The sequence below is a fragment of the Xiphophorus hellerii genome, chromosome 7 (assembly GCF_003331165.1).
Source record: "Xiphophorus hellerii strain 12219 chromosome 7, Xiphophorus_hellerii-4.1, whole genome shotgun sequence".
Lineage (NCBI taxonomy): Eukaryota > Metazoa > Chordata > Actinopteri > Cyprinodontiformes > Poeciliidae > Xiphophorus > Xiphophorus hellerii.
Window position 1 is genome coordinate 23137961 of NC_045678.1, and position 22806 is coordinate 23160766.

The 22806-nt window shown below is 37.3% G+C and overlaps 5 protein-coding genes across 5 annotated transcripts; all 5 read left to right on the forward strand.

The window, feature by feature from the left end:
• Positions 1-1917: 1917 nt before the first annotated feature.
• Positions 1918-3140, forward strand: LOC116723575 (olfactory receptor 5F1-like). The gene has a single exon (XM_032568602.1). The coding sequence runs from the start codon at positions 1918-1920 to the stop codon at positions 2851-2853; it is 936 nt and encodes a 311-aa protein (XP_032424493.1). The 3' UTR covers positions 2854-3140.
• Positions 3141-4155: 1015 nt separating this feature from the next.
• Positions 4156-5157, forward strand: LOC116723547 (olfactory receptor 5F1-like). Its single transcript, XM_032568570.1, has one exon. The coding sequence runs from the start codon at positions 4200-4202 to the stop codon at positions 5133-5135; it is 936 nt and encodes a 311-aa protein (XP_032424461.1). The 5' UTR covers positions 4156-4199; the 3' UTR covers positions 5136-5157.
• A 3318-nt stretch (positions 5158-8475) lies between these two features.
• LOC116723399 (olfactory receptor 5F1-like) lies at positions 8476-9990 on the forward strand. The gene has a single exon (XM_032568250.1). The coding sequence runs from the start codon at positions 8479-8481 to the stop codon at positions 9421-9423; it is 945 nt and encodes a 314-aa protein (XP_032424141.1). The 5' UTR covers positions 8476-8478; the 3' UTR covers positions 9424-9990.
• Positions 9991-13347: 3357 nt separating this feature from the next.
• LOC116723409 (olfactory receptor 151-like) lies at positions 13348-14949 on the forward strand. Its single transcript, XM_032568268.1, has one exon. The coding sequence runs from the start codon at positions 13392-13394 to the stop codon at positions 14325-14327; it is 936 nt and encodes a 311-aa protein (XP_032424159.1). The 5' UTR covers positions 13348-13391; the 3' UTR covers positions 14328-14949.
• A 583-nt stretch (positions 14950-15532) lies between these two features.
• On the forward strand, positions 15533-16966 carry LOC116723405 (olfactory receptor 142-like). Its single transcript, XM_032568263.1, has one exon. It carries the CDS (start codon positions 15847-15849, stop codon positions 16774-16776), a length of 930 nt encoding a protein of 309 aa, XP_032424154.1. The 5' UTR covers positions 15533-15846; the 3' UTR covers positions 16777-16966.
• The last annotated feature ends 5840 nt before the right edge of the window (positions 16967-22806 follow it).

Consider the following 22806-nt stretch of genomic DNA (forward strand, 5'->3'; position numbering starts at 1 on the left):
GACCATTTCTCATTTTGTGCAAATAAATGTAAAATTTTTTCTTTATATCCAGGTAAATCAGGGGTCTGTAACATTCAATCAGAACCATTTTTGCCCTCAATCCAGCTAAACGCTCTTCTATATCTGTACGTGGAGTGAAGCTCGAGTTAAACATGGAAATCAATCAATGTCCAAACATAAAACTGTTTAAAACGTCGTTTAAGAGGATGGTCATCACTGCATATCAACATGAGAAATAACTTATGTTGTTAATGAAGCTGTCATATGTTACTGCATTGTGGTGAATTTATTAAGAAATAATTTTTAACATGTTAAAGATGAGCCTGTGTGAATTGCATGCCCTTGCTTATACGGGCATGAAATTATGAATGGGTTGGAAAATACTAAGAAAGACTGTAAAAACATGAATAGTAATTCACTGAATGATGCTGCAGATGTAAGAGGGGAGTCCATGTGTAAATATAACTACTGTTCTTTTGCTTTGTTTGCTTTTGTCTTATTTATTATTTAGCAGCTTTTATTTAAATTATTTTTATTCTTTTATTACTATGTTCAATAAAGTCAAACTCAAACTCAAATAAAACTTGTTCAGAGCCGTTAATGTTTCCTAACCATTGTAAAAAAATAAAATAAAATTTGATAGGAAATCTTTTAAAAAATAATACTTTTATTTCTATTTTTAGCTTTTGTCCCTCAAAGGGATATTTATCAAAGTGAATAAATGTGGCAAACACGTCTGCATGAATTTATGTCTGTTCTCTTTGGATGATTGGCAGGATCTGATCAGAAAAAAATAAGTCCAAACAATGAAAAGCGCATGGCCAAAATAAAATGTGTAATTAACAGCAGGAACAACAACCTGAGCTATTGAGGCAGAACAAGCCAGCTTAGTAATCAACAAGTTGATGCAGTAGATCTTTGGTATGTGGGATCTACAGAACCTTGATGTTACTGTTGTTACTGAGCTAATAAAGATGAGGTAAAATGGAGTAATCCAAGCAAGAAATACATAAACACCAACCCTTTCCCAAAGGGAAAATGTAAAAAGAAAAAAAACTAGTTTCCTACTTAATGGTGGTAAACTTGACTGTGACAAAGTCAGAACCATAGCACTGTCTACAAAATCAAAATTGGGAGATGGTGGCAGGAGTTCATCCTGTAAACATTCGCCTCTGTGGTTGCGTCTGGTGAAGATACTTCACCCATTTTGCCTGCTGGTGGATGGTACTTCTATCAATATACCCCAGGGGACACTGATAGAAGTACCCTAGAAACTCATGAGATCATGAGCATCTTTTAATATGTCCAACCAACAGTTCTTTAACTTTGAAGCTAAACTGTTAGCAGTAAAAGCAGAAACCAGCTCCCTGCCAGTGCAGTTGGGTAGAAGCAACAGCTTCTTCAATCATCTCTCCAGGACTCAACAACATGGAGTGTTACAGAGTGTTGACAGAGGCCTTAAACTCTAAGCCTCAGCCTGAGTCAATCAAGCTGGATTGCATGGCATGTTGAACTATGGTTTGCAGTCATCCATCCAGGCATTAGCTTTGGTTCAAGAAAGATGAGTTTGATGCAGAGAATCAGTTAGTAAAAGGGCCACTGCAATTAATTTTAAAAACAACACAAATGGAAACCAAGCTACTCCTGATACTTGAATCACCTGGCTGAGTAAAGTATTTGGTCCAGAATGTTCTGTAAAAGATAAGACATCCAAACACTGTACTTAATGAAGCGACAGTAACTACTGTTGTGGTAGATCTTTTTTTTTTGGGCTGTTCCATCCCGAGTCACCTGATGTTTACACTTTCTGTGAAACACGTCACTGCGAAGTGTGAACTCCTGGCAACATCACAGATGAAAAGAGTCAGGCTGATGATTCGACTTGTAATGGGCAGAGGCATGTTGAACCCATCTGCTATGATGGATAATGTTTCAGTGACTTCCATGTTTACTCTATCAGGGTTCAGTGGCACATTCAGCCACAGAGTCACTCTCTTTCTGCTCACCTTGCTGTGTTATTGTGTGATTTGGTTGGTGAATCTGACAATCGTTTTAACAATTATCATGGATAAAAACCTCCATGAACCAATGTACATCTTCCTCTGTAATCTGTGCATCAATGGACTTTATGGGACTGCAGGATTTTATCCTAAATTTCTCCATGACCTCCTGTCCACCACATATTTAATTTCTGTTCCTGGATGTTTTCTGCAGGGTTTTGTGATTCACTCCTCAGCCTGTGCTGACTTATCTCTGCTCGCTCTAATGGCTTATGACAGATACGTGGCTATATGTCGTCCTCTAATGTACCACTCTATGATGAATACAAAAAGGGTCGCTGTTTATGTATTTTTTGCTTGGATTACTCCATGTTACCTCATCTTTATTAGCTCAGTAACAACAGTAACGTCAAGGTTCTGTGGATCCCACATACCAAAGATCTACTGCATCAACTTGTTGATTTCTAAGCTGGCTTGTTCTGCCTCAATAGCTCAGGTTGTTGTTCCTGCTTTTAATTACACGTTTTATTTTGGCCATGCAGCTTTCATTATTTGGACTTATTTTTTTCTGGTCAGATCCTGCCAATCATCCAAAGAGAACAGACATAAATTCATGCAGACGTGTTTGCCACATTTATTCACTTTGATAATTGTTGTTGGATCGTTGATGTTTGATTTGTTGTACATGAGATTTGGCTCACAGGAGTTTTCGGAAAATGTGAAAAATTTCATGTCAATGGAGATTCTTGTCATTCCACCAGTGATAAATCCCCTGATCTACGGTTTCAGACTGACTCAGTTAAGGAAAAGAGTCTCTCATGTTATATGCTGCCGTGGTTCAGAGTTTAGATAAAGTCATGAACAAGTGTAGTAAGTCTGTGGTGTGAAATTTCATGAATAGCTAAATGTAATTCGTTTATTTTCTTCTTTATTATATGCTGGTATTTTATACAGGTATTTAAAGCTTTTAATAGATTTGTAAATTGTCACTGCATTTAATCTATTTTTCTTGTCTGTCTATTCTAAATGCTAAAAGTCATGGACGTCTTACCTGGTAGATGCTGTGGTTAATTTTGTGACTAAAATAGGTCTGGACTTTTAAAATTTAACTGAATAATTATTAATTATTAAAATGTTGTAGAAAGCTTCACATGTGTGGATATATATTTTGAGAGCAATGAGAAAAAAAACCATAAATGGAAAGAAAAACATGTTTTGGCTCAATGTACAAAATTAAGGACATAAAACTATCCAGTCCCTACAAGGGAATAGATAGAAACCTATACTGACAGGAAAACAGCATTTTATACTATGTAAATAGCCATTCATCAGCAACAAAATAAAAAACCCTTTCTCGGGCGTGCCGTGGTGGCGTAGTGGTTGGCGCGACCCATATTTGGAGGCCTGGAGCCCTCGACGCAGCCGTCGCGGGTTCGACTCCCGGACCTGACGATATTTGCCGCATGTCTTCCCCCTCTCCTTCCCTGTTTCCTGTCAGCCTACTATCATAGAAGGGACACTAGAGCCCACAAACGACCCCCTGGAGGGGTAAAAAACCCCAAACCTTTCTCTCTTTAATTTCTAGTAAGCTTTTTGACAATACAAATTTTATGGATGGGTGCAGAAAAGAGCGTTTAGACTTTCTCAATGTCGGTCATTTTGACTGATGGCGTCAAAAAAATCCAGTCATAATCCATTCTTACCAATAAGATCTTGACTGAAAATAATGACTCATTCAAATTTCATTTATTTTCATTTGATTCAAGCTCAACAGTTCAAGTAAGAGGTTGTGTCTGCGCAGAGAAAAATAAATCTTCTGAGCCAGTCCTTGGACATTTATATGTCTGATACAAGTGGGTCTTGTGAAACAAAAAAGTTTTTTTTGTCACAGTTTACTATTGTGAGTAGCTGCCATATTGAATCTTGAAGTTTGAAAAGTTTGCAGAAGTAAAATGGCGTCCATTGCCATTTCTTGTCCTATATTATTAACACATTTCATTATCAGTCAAGATTGATACAGACAACCAAAGAGTGAGTCATGAGTGGGAGAAGTTCCTGATTGGATGTTCAGATCTTATGTGAAATGAGTCTAGTCTCAAAAGAGTATATAAGAGGAAGACTACATGAGAGAGATGGAAAGTCTCTGAAATGACGCTGCTAAATATCATCATCATGTCTGTTTGACAGAACATTTCTGCTATGATGGATAATGTTTCAGTGATTTCCATGTTTACTCTTTCAGGGTTCAGTGGCACATTCAGCCACAGAGTCACTCTCTTTCTGCTCACCTTGCTGTGTTATTGTGTGATTTGGTTGGTGAATCTGACAATCGTTGTGACAATTATCATGGATAAAAACCTCCATGAACCAATGTACATCTTCCTCTGTAATCTGTGCATCAATGGACTTTATGGGACTGCAGGATTTTATCCTAAATTTCTCCATGACCTCCTGTCCACCAGGCATTTAATTTCTGTTCCTGGATGTTTTCTGCAGGGTTTTGTGATTCACTCCTCAGCCTGTGCTGAATTATTTCTGCTCGCTCTAATGGCTTATGACAGATACGTGGCTATATGTCGTCCTCTGGTGTACCACTCTAAAATGAATACAAAAAGGGTCGTTGTTTATGTATTTCTTGCTTGGATTACTCCACTTTACCTCATCTTTATTAGCTCAGTAACAACAGTAACATCAAGGTTCTGTGGATCCCACATACCAAAGATCTACTGCATCAACTTTTTGATTACTAAGCTGGCTTGTTCTGCCTCAATAGCTCATGCTGTTGTTCCTGCTGTTAATTACACGTTTTATGTTGGCCTAGCACTTTTCATTATTTGGACTTATTTTTTTCTGGTCAAATCCTGCCAATCATCCAAAGAGAACAGACATAAATTCATGCAGACGTGTTTGCCACATTTATTCACTTTGATAACTGTTGTTGTATCGTTGATGTTTGATTTGTTGTACATGAGATTTGGCTCACAGGAGTTTTCGGAAAATGTGAAAAATTTCATCTCAATGGAGATTCTTGTCATTCCACCAGTGATAAATCCCCTGATCTACGGTTTCAGACTGACTCAGTTAAGGAAAAGAGTCTCTCATGTTATATGCTGCCGAGGTTCAGAGTTTAGATAAAGTCATGAACAAGTCTAGTAAGTCTGTGGTGTAAAATTTCATGAATAGCATTTTACAATCAGTAAATGTAATTCATTTATTTTCTTTTTATTATATGCTGGTATTTTATACAGATACTTAAAGCTTTTAATAGATTTGTAAATTGTCACTGCATTTAATCTATTTTTCTTGTCTGTCTATTCTAAATGCTAAAAGTCATGGACGTCTTACCTGGTAGATGCTGTGGTTAATTTTGTGCCTAAAATACGTCTGGACTTTTAAAATTTAACTGAATAATTATTAATTATTAAAATATTGTAGAAAGCTTCACATGTATGGATATATGTTTTGAGAGCAATGAGAAAAAAAGAATAAATGGAAAGAAAAACATGTTTTGGTTCAATGCAAAACCCACACAAAATTAAGGACATAAAACTATGTCTAGTCCCTACAAGGGAATAGATACAAACCTACACTGATAGGAAAACAGCATTTTATACTACCGTATTTTCCGCACTATAAGGCGCACCACATTATAAGGCGCACCTTCAATGAATTGCCTATTTTAAAACTTTTTTCATATATAAGGCGCATCGCATTATAAGGCGCATAGAATAGACGCTACAGTAGAGGCTGGGGTTAGGTTATGCATCCATTAGATGGAACTGCGCTAAAGGGAATGTCAACAAAACAGTCAGATAGGTCAGTCAAACTTTATTAATAGATTACAAACCAGCGTTCTGAAAACTCCGTTCATTCCCAAAATGAATAAACAGCTGTTTTATTATTTTCCCCGAGGTAAAGTAAGTGACGCGGTATTTTCGTGACACAGTTTATCTTTTAACAACAACAAGGTATAACATATAGTGGAGGGGAACTTTTCCTCGATTCAATAAACACGTAAAAACAGTCTGATACTGTTACGGTAAATCAAACGTTAGTGCGATCACAATATATATCCACTTCCGCACCATTGATTCGTTCATGTTAAATTCTCTGGCTGCTGCTCTATTCCCGTGTTCTACTGCGTGACTGATCGCCTCGAGCTTAAACTCTGCGTCGTAAGCGTGTCTCTTAATAGGAGCCATTTTGGGGTCTTTACACAAAACCCGGCGTGCACCGCGCGCTTCTTCTTCTACGGGGGAAAATGAAGTCGGCGGCTGCTTACCGTAGTTGCGAGACCTGTTGTGGCTCAATATTGGTCCATATATAAGGGGCACCGGATTATAAGGCGCACTGTCGGCTTTTGAGAAAATTGAAGGTTTTTAGGTGCTCCTTATAGTGCGGAAAATACGGTATGTAAATAGCTATTCATCAGCAACAAAATAAAAAAACCTTTTTCTCTTGAATTTCTAGTAAGCTTTTTGACAACACAAATTTTATGGATGGGTGCAGAAAAGAAGAGCGTTTAGACTTTCTCAATGTCAGTCATTTTGACTGATGGCGTCAAAAAAATCCAGTCATAATTCATTCTTACCAATAAGATCTTGACTGAAAATAATGACTCATTTCATTTTATTTTCATTTGGTTCAAGCTGAACAGAAAATCCATATTTTGTCACCACACATCAAGCAAATAAATACATGCAACTTTTTTCTGCAGTAAGAGAAAAACAAATACTCTCTGGGATCCTAGTACCTGCAGAAAACCCCCCAATAAATTATATCATTACACTTAAATTATAAGCTATTCATCTCACAACCTCCTGGTCTGAATGAACAGTTTGTAGGTTATGTCTCAGGGTTTTGATGTTGATCTGAAAGATGAATCTATGGTGCACTGGACACTGGAATTACAAGCTCCACGTCAGCCAAACCTTTTAAATGGGGGAACATTTCTTCAATTGAAGCGATCGGAAGTCGTCAAGACTCTCTGAGCAATGGGATTTCCTGAAATCCCTTCACAATAAACCTCCCCTATCGCGGATAGGCTCTCCTATCTGCATTGAATATGTGCAGATTCTCATATTCATCTCATTTTGCTTATCTTTACATAAAACCCATCTTTGGCGCAACTACAAAAAGAAGAGCTTACAGAAGTTGACTGTGGCATACAATGATTCTCTGAGAATACTATGGAGACTCCCAAAGCACAGTAGCACAATCATAATGGTTGTCATTAGAGGCTGGGCCAGGCAGTGCAAAAAGGCCTTTGTACTCCAGCCCTGGTTGTGTTTGGACTCTCCTGCCTCGAAAGTGGGCAGGATCATCATATCAAGCAAATTCTTGCTGAAGCTGCCAATGGAATCTCCCCAGGGACAGTAGATCCCTTTTCCATTCGTTGTTGTACCGTCCAGCTCCTTCTGTACGCAATGAAGCTGAGTAAAAGAATGACCTTTGCTTTACCTTCTAATTAAACCATTAAAAATATTTCTAATCTGAATATCATCTCCAATCTGAAATTTGGTGCCGCTGAGCCACAGCTGTGGCTTGTGGGAATTCCCCCGCAAGATCAGGAAAAGCCCTCATTCAGAGTCCTGCCGACTTCTGATCGCTTCATTTGGAGAAATATTACCCGATTTAAAAACTTTGGCGGAAGTGATGCTTGTAATTCCTGTGTCCAGTGCAGCAGAAAGCACAGATTCATATATTAATCTTTTTTGCTTGTCTTTAGATACAGCCCATCTTTGGCACAATTACAAAAAGAAGAGCCTGTAGAAGTTGACTGTGGCATACAATGATTCTCTGAGAATACAATGGAGACTCCCAAAGCACAGTAGCACAGTCATAATGTTTGTCAATTGTGGTGTTAGAAGAATAGAAGAAATGGATTAATGCCATCAGCCAAAATAACATTGAGAAAGTCTAAAGACTCCTCACAGAGATCTGGACGTTGACTCGTTTCTGTCCCAGTCCGCAGCCAATGCACTAATCAAAAGCTGATTTCAAACTAACCCTGTCCGGTGACCCGATTGGAACCACAGCTTTAAAGGAGTAGGGTGGGAGCGGGCTGCAAGTGTTAATGACAAAACGCCGGAACCGGGTTTGAACCCAAGCAGGTGCTAAAGGGGCGGTTGTTTGTGTAACCCTGCGATTTGGAGATCTGAGGAGAAATTTTGGATGGTGCTACTATTCCAACTGGTGTTGGGTTACCAGTCACTGTTTTGAACTGTTGACCATAGCAACCAGTAATGTTGAGACACAGACAATGCACAGTCTAGGTTCAGAAGCAGTCTGTCAGATTTACTGAAAGAAAAAGTGAGCATGAATCTGAAGGCGCTAATTGGATGTTTAAATCTCATGTGAAATACGTCACTGCATCTTAGTCTCACAAAGGAAGATAAGAACAGAGCAAAGATGGGAAAACTCAGAAATTACATTGCTAAATATCATCATCATGTCTGTTTGACAGAAGATTTCTGCTATGATGGATAATGTTTCGGTGATTTCCATGTTTACTCTTTCAGGGTTCAGTGGCACATTCAGCCACAGAGTCACTCTCTTTCTGCTCACCTTGCTGTGTTATTGTGTGATTTGGTTGGTGAATCTGACAATCGTTGTGACAATTATCATGGATAAAAACCTCCATGAACCAATGTACATCTTCCTCTGTAATCTGTGCATCAATGGACTTTATGGGACTGCAGGTTTTTATCCTAAATTTCTCCATGACCTCCTGTCCACCACATATTTAATTTCTGTTCCTGGATGTTTTCTGCAGGGTTTTGTGGTTCACTCCTCAGCCCGTGCTGACTTGTCGCTGCTCGCTCTAATGGCTTATGACAGATACGTGGCTATATGTCGTCCTCTGGTGTACCACTCTATGATGAATACAAAAAGGGTTGGTGTTTATGTATTTTTTGCTTGGATTACTCCATTTTACCTAAATTTTGTTGGGACAGGCACAGCAATAACATCAAGGTTCTGTGGATCCCACATACCAAAGATCTACTGCATCAACTTGTTGATTTCTAAGCTGGCTTGTTCTGCCTCAATAGCTCAGGTTGTTGTTCCTGCTTTTAATTACACGTTTTATTTTGGCCATGCAGTTTTCATTGTTTGGTCTTATGTTTATCTTGTCAAATCCTGCAAAATGTCTGAAGAAAACAGAAATAAATTTATGCAAACATGTTTGCCACATTTGTTCACTCTGATGATTTTTATTGGATCTGTGTTGTTTGATTTGCTGTACGTGCGATTTGGCTCGAAGGAGTTGTCGGAAAACATGCAGAATTTTATGGCGATAGAGTTTCTTGTCATTCCACCAGTGATAAATCCCCTGATCTATGGATTAAGATTGACACAGTTAAGGAAAAGAGTCTCATATGTTATATGCTGCCGAGGTTCTGTGTGTAGATTAAAGGCATAAACGAGTTGGGCAAATATGTGGTGCAACCTTTCATGAATTGCATTGGTGGTTTTAAGAAAGACTTTGCCTGAAAACTAAACAAACATCTAGTTCATAAAAGTAATTTGCTATATGCTCTTATGTTATACAGTTATCTAAAGCAGTGGTCTCCAACCTTTTTATTACCGCGGACTGGTCAGGACTTAGCGATTTTGCTGCAGCCTGGGGGGGAGGGAGGAGAAACCGTCAGATAATGCCTCTGCATTTGGTGTTCCTGCTGAAGCCACTTTTTTTTTGTCCCAATTTTCCCTTTACCACAATCTTACAACGTGCTGCAGTGTGGTGTGTTACATGGTGGTGTGTTGTCTTGGTCCTTTTATCGCAGCCTGTGGGGTTTTCCCTGACTGGGAGCAAGAACGCAGTCTGTTGAATGTGACAGGTAGCCAATCAGAAAGCGAGGTGACATAAGAACGGAGGGGAATCCCAAACAGTTGACATGGCAACTGAGAGTCCAGTGGACATCAGAGGTGATATATGAACATGTTTATTACTATATGTAAATGTCATTTTCATATATGTTTATTATATGTGGTTATGTTTATTCAGTTAAAAATGTTAACTACGAAAAAACATAACTCGCCTCCAAATCATAGTGCAGCAAATAGAGCTGCTGCTCCCGTCGTCTTTTATCAAACGCCTTTTCTTTTTACGTCTTTTATCGCTTAAAATGAGTCCACAAACTATCACTGCTGTTTCTACATTGTCATCCGTGTTTGATTATTATAAATTCACTGTATGTTATGTTGGAGATTTTACTGGATTTTCTTCTGGAACCGGGATGTTCGTGAGTGGAATCGGTTCGTGTGTGGTGTGTTGCTCCTGCCGCGTGGCTGGACACACGAACCGACCGAACCTGTTGGACTTTTATCGGCTCTGTGGTCAAAGAGGTTTGGAAAATCGGCCGACAATCCTTAAATCGTGCCGTGTGAACCAGACCTAAAACTCACAAGCTCTACTCTACTCTCGTCTCGACCACTGCCCTAACGCTCTCCGACGCTGGTTGCTATGGTAGCGTTTACATATCCCTTCTAAATCAGATACAGATGCGCCACAAAAACAAACATTTTACTTTCGTGAAAATTTTAACTCACGATAACGACTAATGGGAGCCCTGAGCTTGTTTCTCTGCAATGAGACGGACCCATCTGGGAGTGATGAGAGACAATGACAACCGAAGTGTTGCTTATGCACAGGGTGCCTGGTCTCTAGTGGCGAAGCAGTTTGAAGCTTCATTGCCTCATTAACGAGCCGGTCACCATATCATGCAGAGCTTGGACTGTGGGAATCACCTACCGGGATAAAAACCATTCTCCTGTCTCTTCTGTGGGCCTTTTCCCCTTTGCAAAGAAACTTTCCAAAGACATCTGATCTGTTTCTTACTCATTTTGCTGCTTGTGGAATCAATGTTGGCGCGCAAGATGTAACCGAGAGAATCCGGTTAAAGGATTTTCAAAATAAAAGATCCTCCAGACTCAAATAATACATAAAACGGAAATATTTAATTATTTCTTGTGCGGCCCAGTACTAATTGGTCCACGGACCGGTACCGGTCCGCGGCCCGGGGTTTGGGGACCACTGATCTAAAGCATTTGTTGTACTATTTGTAAAATTTCATTCTTAATTTCTTCTTTACAATCAGTCTGTTGTAAACCTTAAAAGTCTTGTATGTTTGAGTAGTACAGCGGTGTCAAACTCATTTTTGTTTTGGGCCAAAGCAAGATCCTGAATGCTCTTAAAGGGCCGGTTGTGCCAGAATGTATTGATAAAACCTGATCACAAACTGTTGAAATATCTATGAATTAGTAAAATTAAATGCTATTGAACATCTTTTCAGTCCCTCCAGGATTTTTGTGATACTTTTTGTGATTCTTTTCAAAGTGTTTGTGTTACTAATTTGGAAATATTTGAGCTTATTTATGGCAGTAAATGCAACTTTTTATTTAGATCGTGGACATGAATTAAGGCTGAGGCAGCTGTTTAGTATAAGGCAGAAAGTTTTTGACAATTTTTGAGACAAATCTGCAATTAGGTATTATCCACAATGATTTTCAAGAAACTGGATGAACCAATTGATATAATTTGGCAGTAAACAGATAAAAACTGCATTGATTTGATTGATAACATAATATTTAAGCACATATTTAGTGTTTAGTCTAGAGGGCCGCATAAAAAGCTGTGGTGGGCCGGATTTGGCCCATGAACCTTGAGTTTGACACATGTGGCCTTGTAGTTATTGTGGTTCATTTTGTGCCTAAATTATGTCTGTTTTCTTCTCCTGAATATTTATTAAAATGTTTTTAAAATCAACAGATGCCTGTATGTTTTGAGAGAAATGAAAACATCATAAAATAATTACCGGAGAGGAGAAAGGTATTTTTTTGGCTCTATGTAAAACTGATTAGGACATTTTTACAAAAGCATACTTAGTTTGGTTTTAGATCATGTTACAGTAATAATTTTACCTTAAAATATGCACATTTAAATATATAACACAATATCTTGTCCCTACAAGAAGACAGTTATAAGCCTAATTTAATAGAAAGAAAACAATTCATGCTATGTAAATTGTTATTTATCAACACCAAGGTAAAATAACATTTGCTGATCAGTTTCTAATTATAATTTTTTACGAACTGTATCAATCTATCAATTGATGTTATTTATAAAGCACCAGTCACTAAAAGCATCTCAGAGTGGTTTACAGAATTATAAACAACAAATCCATGAGATAAAATCGAACAAGATAGAATATAAAGGACAGAATATACTAATATCTGAAAAGTACTTTTGTGAATAATTTCTGAAGCTATACAAAAGATGTGGCTTCAACATGTTTTCCTTCTCACTTTGTCAACTTTTAGTACATCTGGTCAAACACTGAAAGGTGATTTAATTTAGCTGTCAGTGGGATCAGAAAACCAGAAGAAAACTTTAGTAAGATGATTCCTCTGCTAGCTTAAGACCGTCTGCTGCAGTGAGACATGATGAAGCCTTTGCCAAAAGGGCAAACTAAGGTTTAACTTATCAAGTAAAACAAATAAAATGATTAATTGAATCAAATATTCAGAGACTTCTTTAGATTCAGTACAAAAGAATCCATGTCGCATGTGAAACTTCATCGCATAGAAACACATTCAGGTATTATACTATGATGTTATTGACAATCACCATTTGGATCAGTAGAATATTTTACCAACTAGTAAACAAACTCCATACAGAAAGCAAAAGAGACCAATAGAAAATGTGAATGCCACAATACTCTGCAATAATCAATTTTCCTGCATAGTTCCCAGGAGATGTAACTGTAAAGTCAAAGGGATTACAAAACTATTGACACAAAATAATTCATTTTATCTGCAGCAGTTTGATGAATTGGTGCAACACACCCATTTTCCTCACCGGAAAGTAAAAGATTACATCTTCGAAAAAACTTTTAGATCCAAAGTCAGTTTGTTTATTGGAAAAACAAGTCATGTACACACCAGTAATCCTCCTGTTCACAAGAACAGTTCAAGTAAGAGGCTGTATCCGTGCAGAGAAAAATAAATCTTCTGAGCCAGTCCTTAGACATTTATACGTCTGATACAAGTGGGTCTTGTGAAACAAAAATGTTTTTGTCAGTTTACTATTGTGAGTAGCTGCCATATTGGATCTTGAAGTTTGAAAAGTTTGCAGAAGTAAAATGGCGTCCATTGCCATTTCTTGTCCTATATTATTAACACATTTCATTATCAGTCAAGATTGATACAGACAACCAAAGAGTGAGTCATGAGTGGGAGAAGTTCCTGATTGGATGTTCAGATCTTATGTGAAATGAGTCTAGTCTCAAAAGAGTATATAAGAGGAAGACTACATGAGAGAGATGGAAAGTCTCTGAAATGACGCTGCTAAATATCATCATCATGTCTGTTTGACAGAACATTTCTGCTATGATGGATAATGTTTCAGTGATTTCCATGTTTACTCTTTCAGGGTTCAGTGGCACATTCAGCCACAGAGTCACTCTCTTTCTGCTCACCTTGCTGTGTTATTGTGTGATTTGGTTGGTGAATCTGACAATCGTTGTAACAATTATCATGGATAAAAACCTCCATGAACCAATGTACATCTTCCTCTGTAATCTGTGCATCAATGGACTTTATGGGACTGCAGGATTTTATCCTAAATTTCTCCATGACCTCCTGTCCACCAGGCATTTAATTTCTGTTCCTGGATGTTTTCTGCAGGGTTTTATGATTCACTCCTCTGTCTGTGCTGAATTATCTCTGCTCGCTCTAATGGCTTATGACAGATACGTGGCTATATGTCGTCCTCTGGTGTACCACTCTATAATGAATACAAAAAGGGTTGGTGTTTATGTATTTTTTGCTTGGATTACTCCATTTTTTCTCATGTTTATAAGCACAGGCACAACAGTAACATCAACGTTTTGTGGATCCCACATACCAAAGATCTACTGCATCAACTTGTTGATTTCTAAACTGGCTTGTTCTGCCTCAATAGCTCAGGTTGTCTTTCCAGCTTTTAATTACACGTTTTATGTTGGCCATGCAGTTTTCATTGTTTGGACTTATTTTTTTCTCATCAAATCCTGCAAAGCGTCTAAAGAGAACAGAAGTAAATTCATGCAGACGTGTTTGCCACATTTGCTCACTTTGATGAATTTTGTTGGATCGGTGTTGTTTGATTTGCTGTACGTGCGATTTGGCTCAAAGGACTTGTCAGAAAACGTGCAGAATTTCATGGCGATGGAGTTTCTTGTCATTCCGCCGATTATCAACCCCTTGATCTACGGGTTGAGACTGACACAGTTACGAAAAAGAATTGCACATTTCTTATGCTGCACAGGTTCAGTGTGTAGATAAAAGTCATGAACAAGTCCAGCAAATCAACTCCTGCTACATTTGATACACTGACACCAATTATCACCAATTTAGTGTAATTGATTAAATTATACCAAATTGGTAGAAATTACAAATTTCACCAAATGTATAATTTTTTCTTTTGTTATAATATGGCATATAGTCTAAGACCAGTGTAACCTGTAATGGCTCCTCTTTTGTAACCAAAGTATCTAAACATGTAAAGGATTTTTAAAATCTACTTAAAGTCAAAGTAGAGAAACCAAATAAGCAGCAAATATATAAAAAAAAAAACTTGGAGATGAAGAAAATAACTAAATAAACCAGAATAAATAAACAAGCAAAGGAAACGATTAAAAAAAATCTGTATTTGTAATGACCAACTGTGTAAACAACTTTCACTATAAGGTTGCATATATTAGATTTTGTAGTGTGTAAATATACATAGTAAGAAATATGCAAATCCTCTCAAGATTATCTACTGTTGTTTTAACTAAGAGTTGTTTTTTCTCTGCTTGAGTCTGAAGACAGGTGTTTCTAAAAAGAGGACTCCTCTGCAACATTACAACAATGTTGATTTGTTTTGTAAAGTCGTGTTCAGTAAATTTGAATGAGGCTCATTTGTCAGATAAGAAACACATTTTGAAAATTGCAACTTTTAAGCAGGATATTAAACATATTTTCCACCAAGTCTATATTTCTGTGTTAAAATTTTTTATTTTTTTTGGTCGGATGTAATATTCTAATCTTAAATGTAATTTTTCATTACTGTAAGCAGAAAAATATAATTAGCAGAAATAAAGGCTTATAGACATCAGACTGTAATGTTTCACTTAGTGAATCAAGCCACTAAAATAAATACATTTTTCAATAATGTACTAATTTACTGAGTCTCACTGTTTGTATTTGAATCCATGCTTTTACAAACTCGACTAGAAAACAACTTCTTTTTTTTTTTTTAACTTATCTCTTGTTTTCTACTGAGCTTTCCACAGCTGAACCTCAGAAGCAGCTTATTTGGATTCAAAGTGACAAGAGGCCCTAAAACAGCTCAAAATAGGCAGAACTGATCAGACTAAAGTCTCATTAGCTCAGAATTATTTCTACATAATTATTTTAACATGTTCATTGCCAAAAATGCGATGAACATGCTTAACTTATTCAAAGAAGTATAATAATTGGTCACCTTTAAGATGTAGTCATAAAAATAGAGTTATCAAGTTTATTTTTTATTGAGATGATCAAAAGTCTCATAACTGACCAGCACTAATCAGAAATGTGTCATTCAAACAGATAAATAGTTTGTTGCTAAGCCACTCAGGTTGGGGAATATTCAGTTGTTGTTTTTCTGGCTCTAATTGGTTCGTTAAGTTTGCAGAAACCAGAGGCTGGAGTCTGAGCGCTGCTCTGTCAGTCAGAGTGGTTATTAATATGTGAGGCAATGGGAGGAGAGCCAGAGAGCAGCACACTGAGCTCCATCATGTTGTAACGTCTTACAGGCTGGACTCTTTGCTCTCTGATTATGGATAATGTTTCTGTTGTAAGAACCTTCACTCTCACAGGAATAAATGAGACTATGGACTACAGAACTACAATATTCTCACTCACTTTGGTGTATTACTGTGTGATTTTATTCCTAAATATCTCCCTCATTGTTATTATTGTCTTGGATGAAAACTTGCATGAGCCCATGTATGTCTTACTGTGCTGCGTTTGCATTAACGCGGTTTACGGCACCACAGGTTTCTACCCTAAGTTCCTGTTAGACCTGCTGTCGTTTGCTCAGGAGATTTCCTACGAGTGGTGTCTCTTCCAGGCCTTCGTCATGTACTCGTTCGCCTGCGGTGAGCTGTCCATCCTGGCCGTCATGGCGTACGACAGGTACCTGGCTATCTGCCGGCCGCTGCACTACCACTCGTTGATGACGAAGAGAAAGCTCTTCCAGCTGGTGAGTTTCTCGTGGCTGACGCCGTTCTGCGTCTACTCCGTCAGTATTCTGCTCACTTCCAGGCTGGAGCTGTGCAGGCTGAAGATTAAGAGGCTGTTCTGCATGAACTGGATCATCGTTCAGCTCGCCTGCCCCCACAGCGACACTCTCTCCAATAACGTCGTTTCGTACGCGACGATGTTCCTCTACGTGTCTCACGGCTTTTTCATCATTTGGACTTACATGCACCTCGTCAGAGTGTGTGCAACCTCCAAGGATGACAGGGTGAAGTTCATGCAGACGTGCGTGCCTCATCTGGTCTCTTTGATCACTTTCCTGACGGTGATCGTGTTCGATCTGATGTACATGCGCTACGGCTCGGCGGATATGCCCCAAAGCCTGCAGAACTTCATCGCCATAGAGTTCCTCCTCATTCCCCCGATGATGAACCCGCTGATTTACGGATTTAAGTTGACCAAAATACGAAACAGAATCCTGAGTTTGGTTTATCTTAGAGCCCAATGAGAACATACTGATTTATTGATTGACAAATTGTGATTGTTTCTTAAGCACCACAACATAGAAAATGATTCCTAGAACTGAGATAAGAACTGATGAATCCAGAATGTAAACATAAGATAAATAAATCCTGATTTATTTAGTGTTTTTCTTGTAAATTAGCTGTTTTAATGCCAAATAAAATCGTCTCACATTACATGGTTTCTTTCTGTATCTTTTCAGGTTTCCAACACTGTAAAACATTTGAGCCACATTTAGTTGTGACTGCTATCTCCTACTATTTAAGTCAAATAAATTTAGCCAGTTTTAGATGTTGAACCTAAATGTGAGTTTGTGAAAGATAAACTTACAGCAGTAATTTGTGTTAACTTTTTATTAATTTGATTAAACCTCTAGGAGTTGAATATTCTAGAGTTTTTAGGTTAGCATTTAAAAACACTGAAAGAAGAAAAAGACAGGAGTGGGAACCATTTCCCAGAATGCTTAGCGGCATGTTTCTGTAGCCTGAGATGGAAATATGTTACATTGATCTGCCTCTTGTGTTTTATTAAGGCAAATGTTTATTTTAATGTCCTGTTCACACCAAATGTTTTTGAGCTGAATTCATTGTTGTGTTTAATAAAATTCATTATCAGATCAGAAATTTTATTTATGCAATTTGAAGCAAGAATTTAAATTATTCTAAAGTAAAATAGTTATTTTAACTTGACATTGTGATTGAAAATGATAGATAAATGTGGCTCTTTAACCAGGTGAGGGCAGTTTATTTCTCATATATTGTGAAATTTGATTTAAATTGCAGCATTAAGTTTAAACTCACAATTCAAGATTAATGAACTTAAAAACAATGTTTAGACAATTTGTCTCTTGTTGTTGAATCAACTTCATGAATTTTAATTTCTGACTTTAAACCAAAAATGATGTTATTATTGACTTGAATTGATTTTCAAGGCAGCAGGTGGACTTTCATTTTCAAGTTGAACCACCTTCAAATGTTTTACAGTGTAACTGAACAGGGGCCTGCTACGCCTCCTGAAACGCAGCAATCTGCAAAAGTGTTTCTCATTTTCTCACCTTTTTCCACTTAACAACAACAAACTTTAATATTTCCTCTAACAGACTGACAGAAAGTGATGCATTACAATGAAGTAGAAAACAAAACTCTAAAAACTGTGGCGTTCATTTGTGTTGAACCTGTTTTTACTGCAGCAGCAGCTGCACTTTGCACATTTTTCTTCAAAATAGACACTGATTATCTGTGAACATTCGTTTTTAGGTCTCAGTTATATTTACAGTAGGTATGGGCCACTGTAACATCTTGAGTTTATCTGTGTTCATCCTCCCATCAACTCTGACCTGTGAATTTCTTATACTCAGAGCAAATTACACGGATAAACTTAATTTAAAAGGCAATCATTTGTACTGGATTTTATTTAGGGGCAACAGAGTAAAATTGTGTCAAAACATGTCACACTTAATAAAAAATGGTATCCTTCCACTTCACAATCATATATTAATAATCTCAGTAATGTACGTTTAGGTTTCTGGCTGAATATTTGAGCAACATGCTGTATTTGAGATTTTGTTTTATCTAGATTTATATTATAATCACATTGCCTTTACATAAGACAGTAAATTCAGGTTATGTCTTTTAAGTAACAGCTAAAAGCAACACAGACACTAACAACTGTAATTTGTATTTTAAAAGTTTCAAATTGCATCTTTGCACTCATTACCTGAATAAAAACTAAAAATATACAAATATACTATTGAACACTTTGAAATTGGGGATAAATAAAGTTTATTCAGTCGTCCATATAACCAAGCATCAGCTTCCTTTCTGACATTTTTTAGTGAATCTAAAGTTTTATCTTATTTATCAGGCTTGTGTATCATTTCAGAGGCAAATAGTCTGATGAACAATCAATTAAGTTGATCTGGGATTTGATTGGGTTTTTCAGACACGTTTATTCAAACTTCACGCCAAACTTTATTTGGGCCTGCGGCAATTAATTTTTTACTTATCGCTATTTTAACCCTTCCTTCTTACGACATCATAAACAAATTATTTCACATGGGCTAAATCCAATATCAGTTAATTTCTCTTGGAAATTATATTAACTTTTTATGAATTTTTGAGGTAATAATATATTGTGCAAATAATTTATTTTATTGTAAATTATGTAGTAAATTCTCTGTTCCTCAAAGTTTGCTTTTTATCATTTGTCAGTTTAAGCTTAAGTTTATATTTAAAATGATAAATTAAGAAAGCTTTAAAGGTTCCCAAATAAACTGTAGATTTTAATATTAACTTGTATGTAGCTGTGATGGATGGATAAATAACATTTAGCCAACAATATGGGAGACTGACCTCCGCTATGCTGCATTTGTTTATTTCTTGTGATGTTTCTTTAAAATTTTCTTCTTCTTAAGACATTTTTCCAGCTTAAGTTTAGTAAATAAAAATAAATCATGTTTGCATTGATTCTATCTGATGGTTATTTATATCATAAACATAAGGGGTTGCTCATTGAAGACTTGCATGATATTAGTGATTCTTGTGATGGTGATAAATATTGAGTAGCGTACATTTTACTCATTGGTTTGGTTTCTCCAGCATCCTGAAAGCCATTTGGTTCATCTGTCAAGCTGCTCGTTGCCTTTTGTTTGTGTTTGTGTTCAGAAAATGGAGAGTTTCTCTTTGAAGCTGCATCCTTTCTATTGTTGCCTTCAGCACTTGCTTTGTATCTTTGTTTCCTTTCTTCCTTCGTTTGGTTGCCTCCTTGAGTTCTTTTGGTTCTTGTTTGTGATCAGTCATCATTTGTTCGAGTTCTTAATCTTTTCTCTTACAACTTGTCTTCAAAGCTGCTGTCTCCTTCGTTTTTTCATCCAGAACTTTCTTTTCCACTTCAGTCTTTTACTTGGTAGCTTTTATTAGCTCATCTTTTGCAACACAGCTTGCTCTTGGGCTTCTTATCATGTCATCTTTCTCCCCAAGAACTGTTGTTCTCCTTACTGTCCTCCAATAATCTCCTGCCGATCTCTTCTTCTACTGCAGGGGTGTCCAAATTTTTTGCAAAGAGGGCCAGATTTGATAAAGTCAAGATGCCCGGGGGCCAATAGTTTGTTCGGACATTTTTTAACTACAAAAGTGTCATGCAAATACACACTGTTATAAAACAATTTTCATTGTCACAATTATCTTTATTTTTCAAATGACAAAAAAAAACAAATATAAGCCACTCAGGCAGATGAGAACAACTCTAAAAACACAAATTCTGCTTTTCTTTCATATCTGCAGAGTCAGATAACATTGAACAAACTGTATGAAATACCTTAAATTTACATGAGTTTAAAAATATCTTTGCCTTAAGAACATTTTAAACAGGAGTTATAAGTAATGCAAAGTTGTCTGTTATTATTAAATCTTAAAACAAGTTAATTTTGCTCTTGTCATTTACAATATCTTTCAGAAAGTAATAGTTTGTATCACATCTACAGGTTCATAACCAAATCTTACTCAAGAGTTTAATAAAAATAAGCGCCATAAATCCAAGTGCATAAATGTTCTTTTGGCTTTTCACTGCTGATAGTGACAGACGTTACCGTTCAAAACACTCAGTTTTATGTCCTCAACTCTCCGTGCCACACTGTTACGTGCCAGGCAAACATTCGCAAATTCTTGCTTCTTCTCAGGGCAAATGTTCTCCACCATTTTCAAAACACAGTTTTGATAAATGTATCTTCAGTAAAAGGTTTGCCATGTTTAGTTATTAACATTAACATCGTAGCTTGCTTTGGTGGTATTTTCTTTTGACTCAGGCCCAAAGAAATCGCTGTTGTGATTCCAGTGCAGGTTGGAGCTGCTTCAGTTTTTCAGCACGGTCACTCCCTGTTAGCTTGTTGTATGTGTTAGCATGTTTAGTCTGGTAGTGTCTCTTTACGTCAAAATCCTTAAACAAGGCAACCGTCTCATTACAAATTAGACAAGCACAATTGCCTTGATTTTCAGAAAAGAAGTATTGTAATTCCCATCTCTCTTGAAAGCGGCGGCCCTCACTGTCAACTTTCCTTGTTTTCTTTGCAGTGGCCATGGCACAAATGAACGGAGAGGGGTTTGCTGCACGGAGGCAGAGACTGATAGTATTAAAGTGGTGCTGCCACCATTTGGTGAAAGGAGGAATTACAGTTTCAAGTTTTATGATTTATTTATTCTGTTTCACAGTGAAGGCGGGCCATAAATAATACATTATAAGACCGAAGCTGCGGGCCGTATGAAATCTGACCGCGGGCCGTGATTGGCCCCCGGGCCGGACTTTGGACATGCCTGTTCTACTGCCTTTTTCCTTGAAGCGTTGATCTGATCATCTTTTTCTCTGGTTTATTTAAAGGCGATTCTTTGAACGTGTTAGGATTGGTCTATGGTCTATAAAATATGTTCATTACATTTTTGCACAAAATCACTCTTAGATAGTGAGATTTTAGTTTGGTTTGAGTTCCTTTCAGAATGAGTTGTTTTAGAGCATCTTGTCACTTTACATCAAAATAAGCTACTGCTGGCCAGCTTTTAGCCAACACAACGTTTACACTCGCATGTGAAAATGGCTGCTAACAGACGCACAATTATATAACTGTACATCTTTGAAAAGCAGAAGTGGAACCTCCTGCACAATCAACAAAGATGCAGGAAGTGGTTTCTGGATGGTCAGTCAACAACAAAACACTTGTCTTTTCCAGCAGCTATTATACAGCAGTAAATCCAGCTGACTAAACATGCTGGAGCTTTGTTTGTGTTGCTAGGTCGTGGGCCGGGTTTTCCGGGTATTGCTAGGTAACGGCATAGTGCCTGCTGATTTCTGATGTTATATTCCAGAAGTTTTAGAAACGGCTCATTTTTCAAGCACCAAAAAACATTAATATATTACCAAAAAGAATGGTTGGGTGGTTTATTAAGCACTTTGGCTGTTTTTAGAATTAGTTAAGACCCAAATCAAAGAACCAAAAGGTGCAAAATGTGAATTTTGATTAATAAGTCCCCTTTCACATGGAGATCATTCTCAGCTTCCCAAGCTTTTTTTCAACCAGCTTTTCGTTGGAGGTCGACTACATTTCTGTAATTATTTATTTAATTTTGTGGCTCATAAAGTGAATTCCCTTTTGGTATATTTTTAACCAGGCCAATCAGAGAACAGAAGGAGAAGTTGTAAACTATAACACTGAGTTTCTGGACCTTTGGCTATTGAGAAACGTCTGCTTCCCCAATCACTAACATTTGACTTGTATAATGTGTCAAACCTAAATAAAAATAGGTAAGTGCAATTGTGTAACTTAAATGTACAAGTATTAGGTTACATTCTTCTTTTTCTAAATAAAAAAATATATATCAAAGAATTATTGAAAATATTTTGATATATTGAATAGTTTTTAAGAATATTAAGCAGACTTGAGTCAATTTGAGCATTTTGATTCGAGTTAGACTCCCCAGATGGGGAATTGTGATTTTTTTTCGGCCCCCCTAGTAACTGCATCACACTCATAAAATAAAATAAAACAAATGAGGCCTACCTTATTTAAAGAGAAGCTCATTCCGACGACGACTTTTCTGGGATGCAAAAAGGTTAATAACCTCATGCTTGATGACAGGAGCGTGTTGTTCCTCCATACTGCGACGCGGCGGGCCTCATCCAACTGACAGGCGATAACTTTACACGGTTCCCAACCAGACTTGACTTGTTTATTTATTTTGTAAGATAAATATTTTAGATAAATAATTCCTTGTTGGGTCCAAGCTGCGACTCCTCTAAATGGCAAACACCGAAAGCAGGAAAGAGATTTGTTAGCTAGTAGCTACACTTGCCGTTAGCCAAACACCCGCGTACACGTCCACGCTAGCCACGTTACTGTACGTCGATCCTCATTGGCTGAATCGTCCCAAACCGAGGAGGCGTGGCCAAACGTCTGTCAATCATTCTTCTGCGTGCAGGCGGCCATAGAGAAACGGACGGCACTGATTAAATGAGAAGTTAGTCCTTTGGA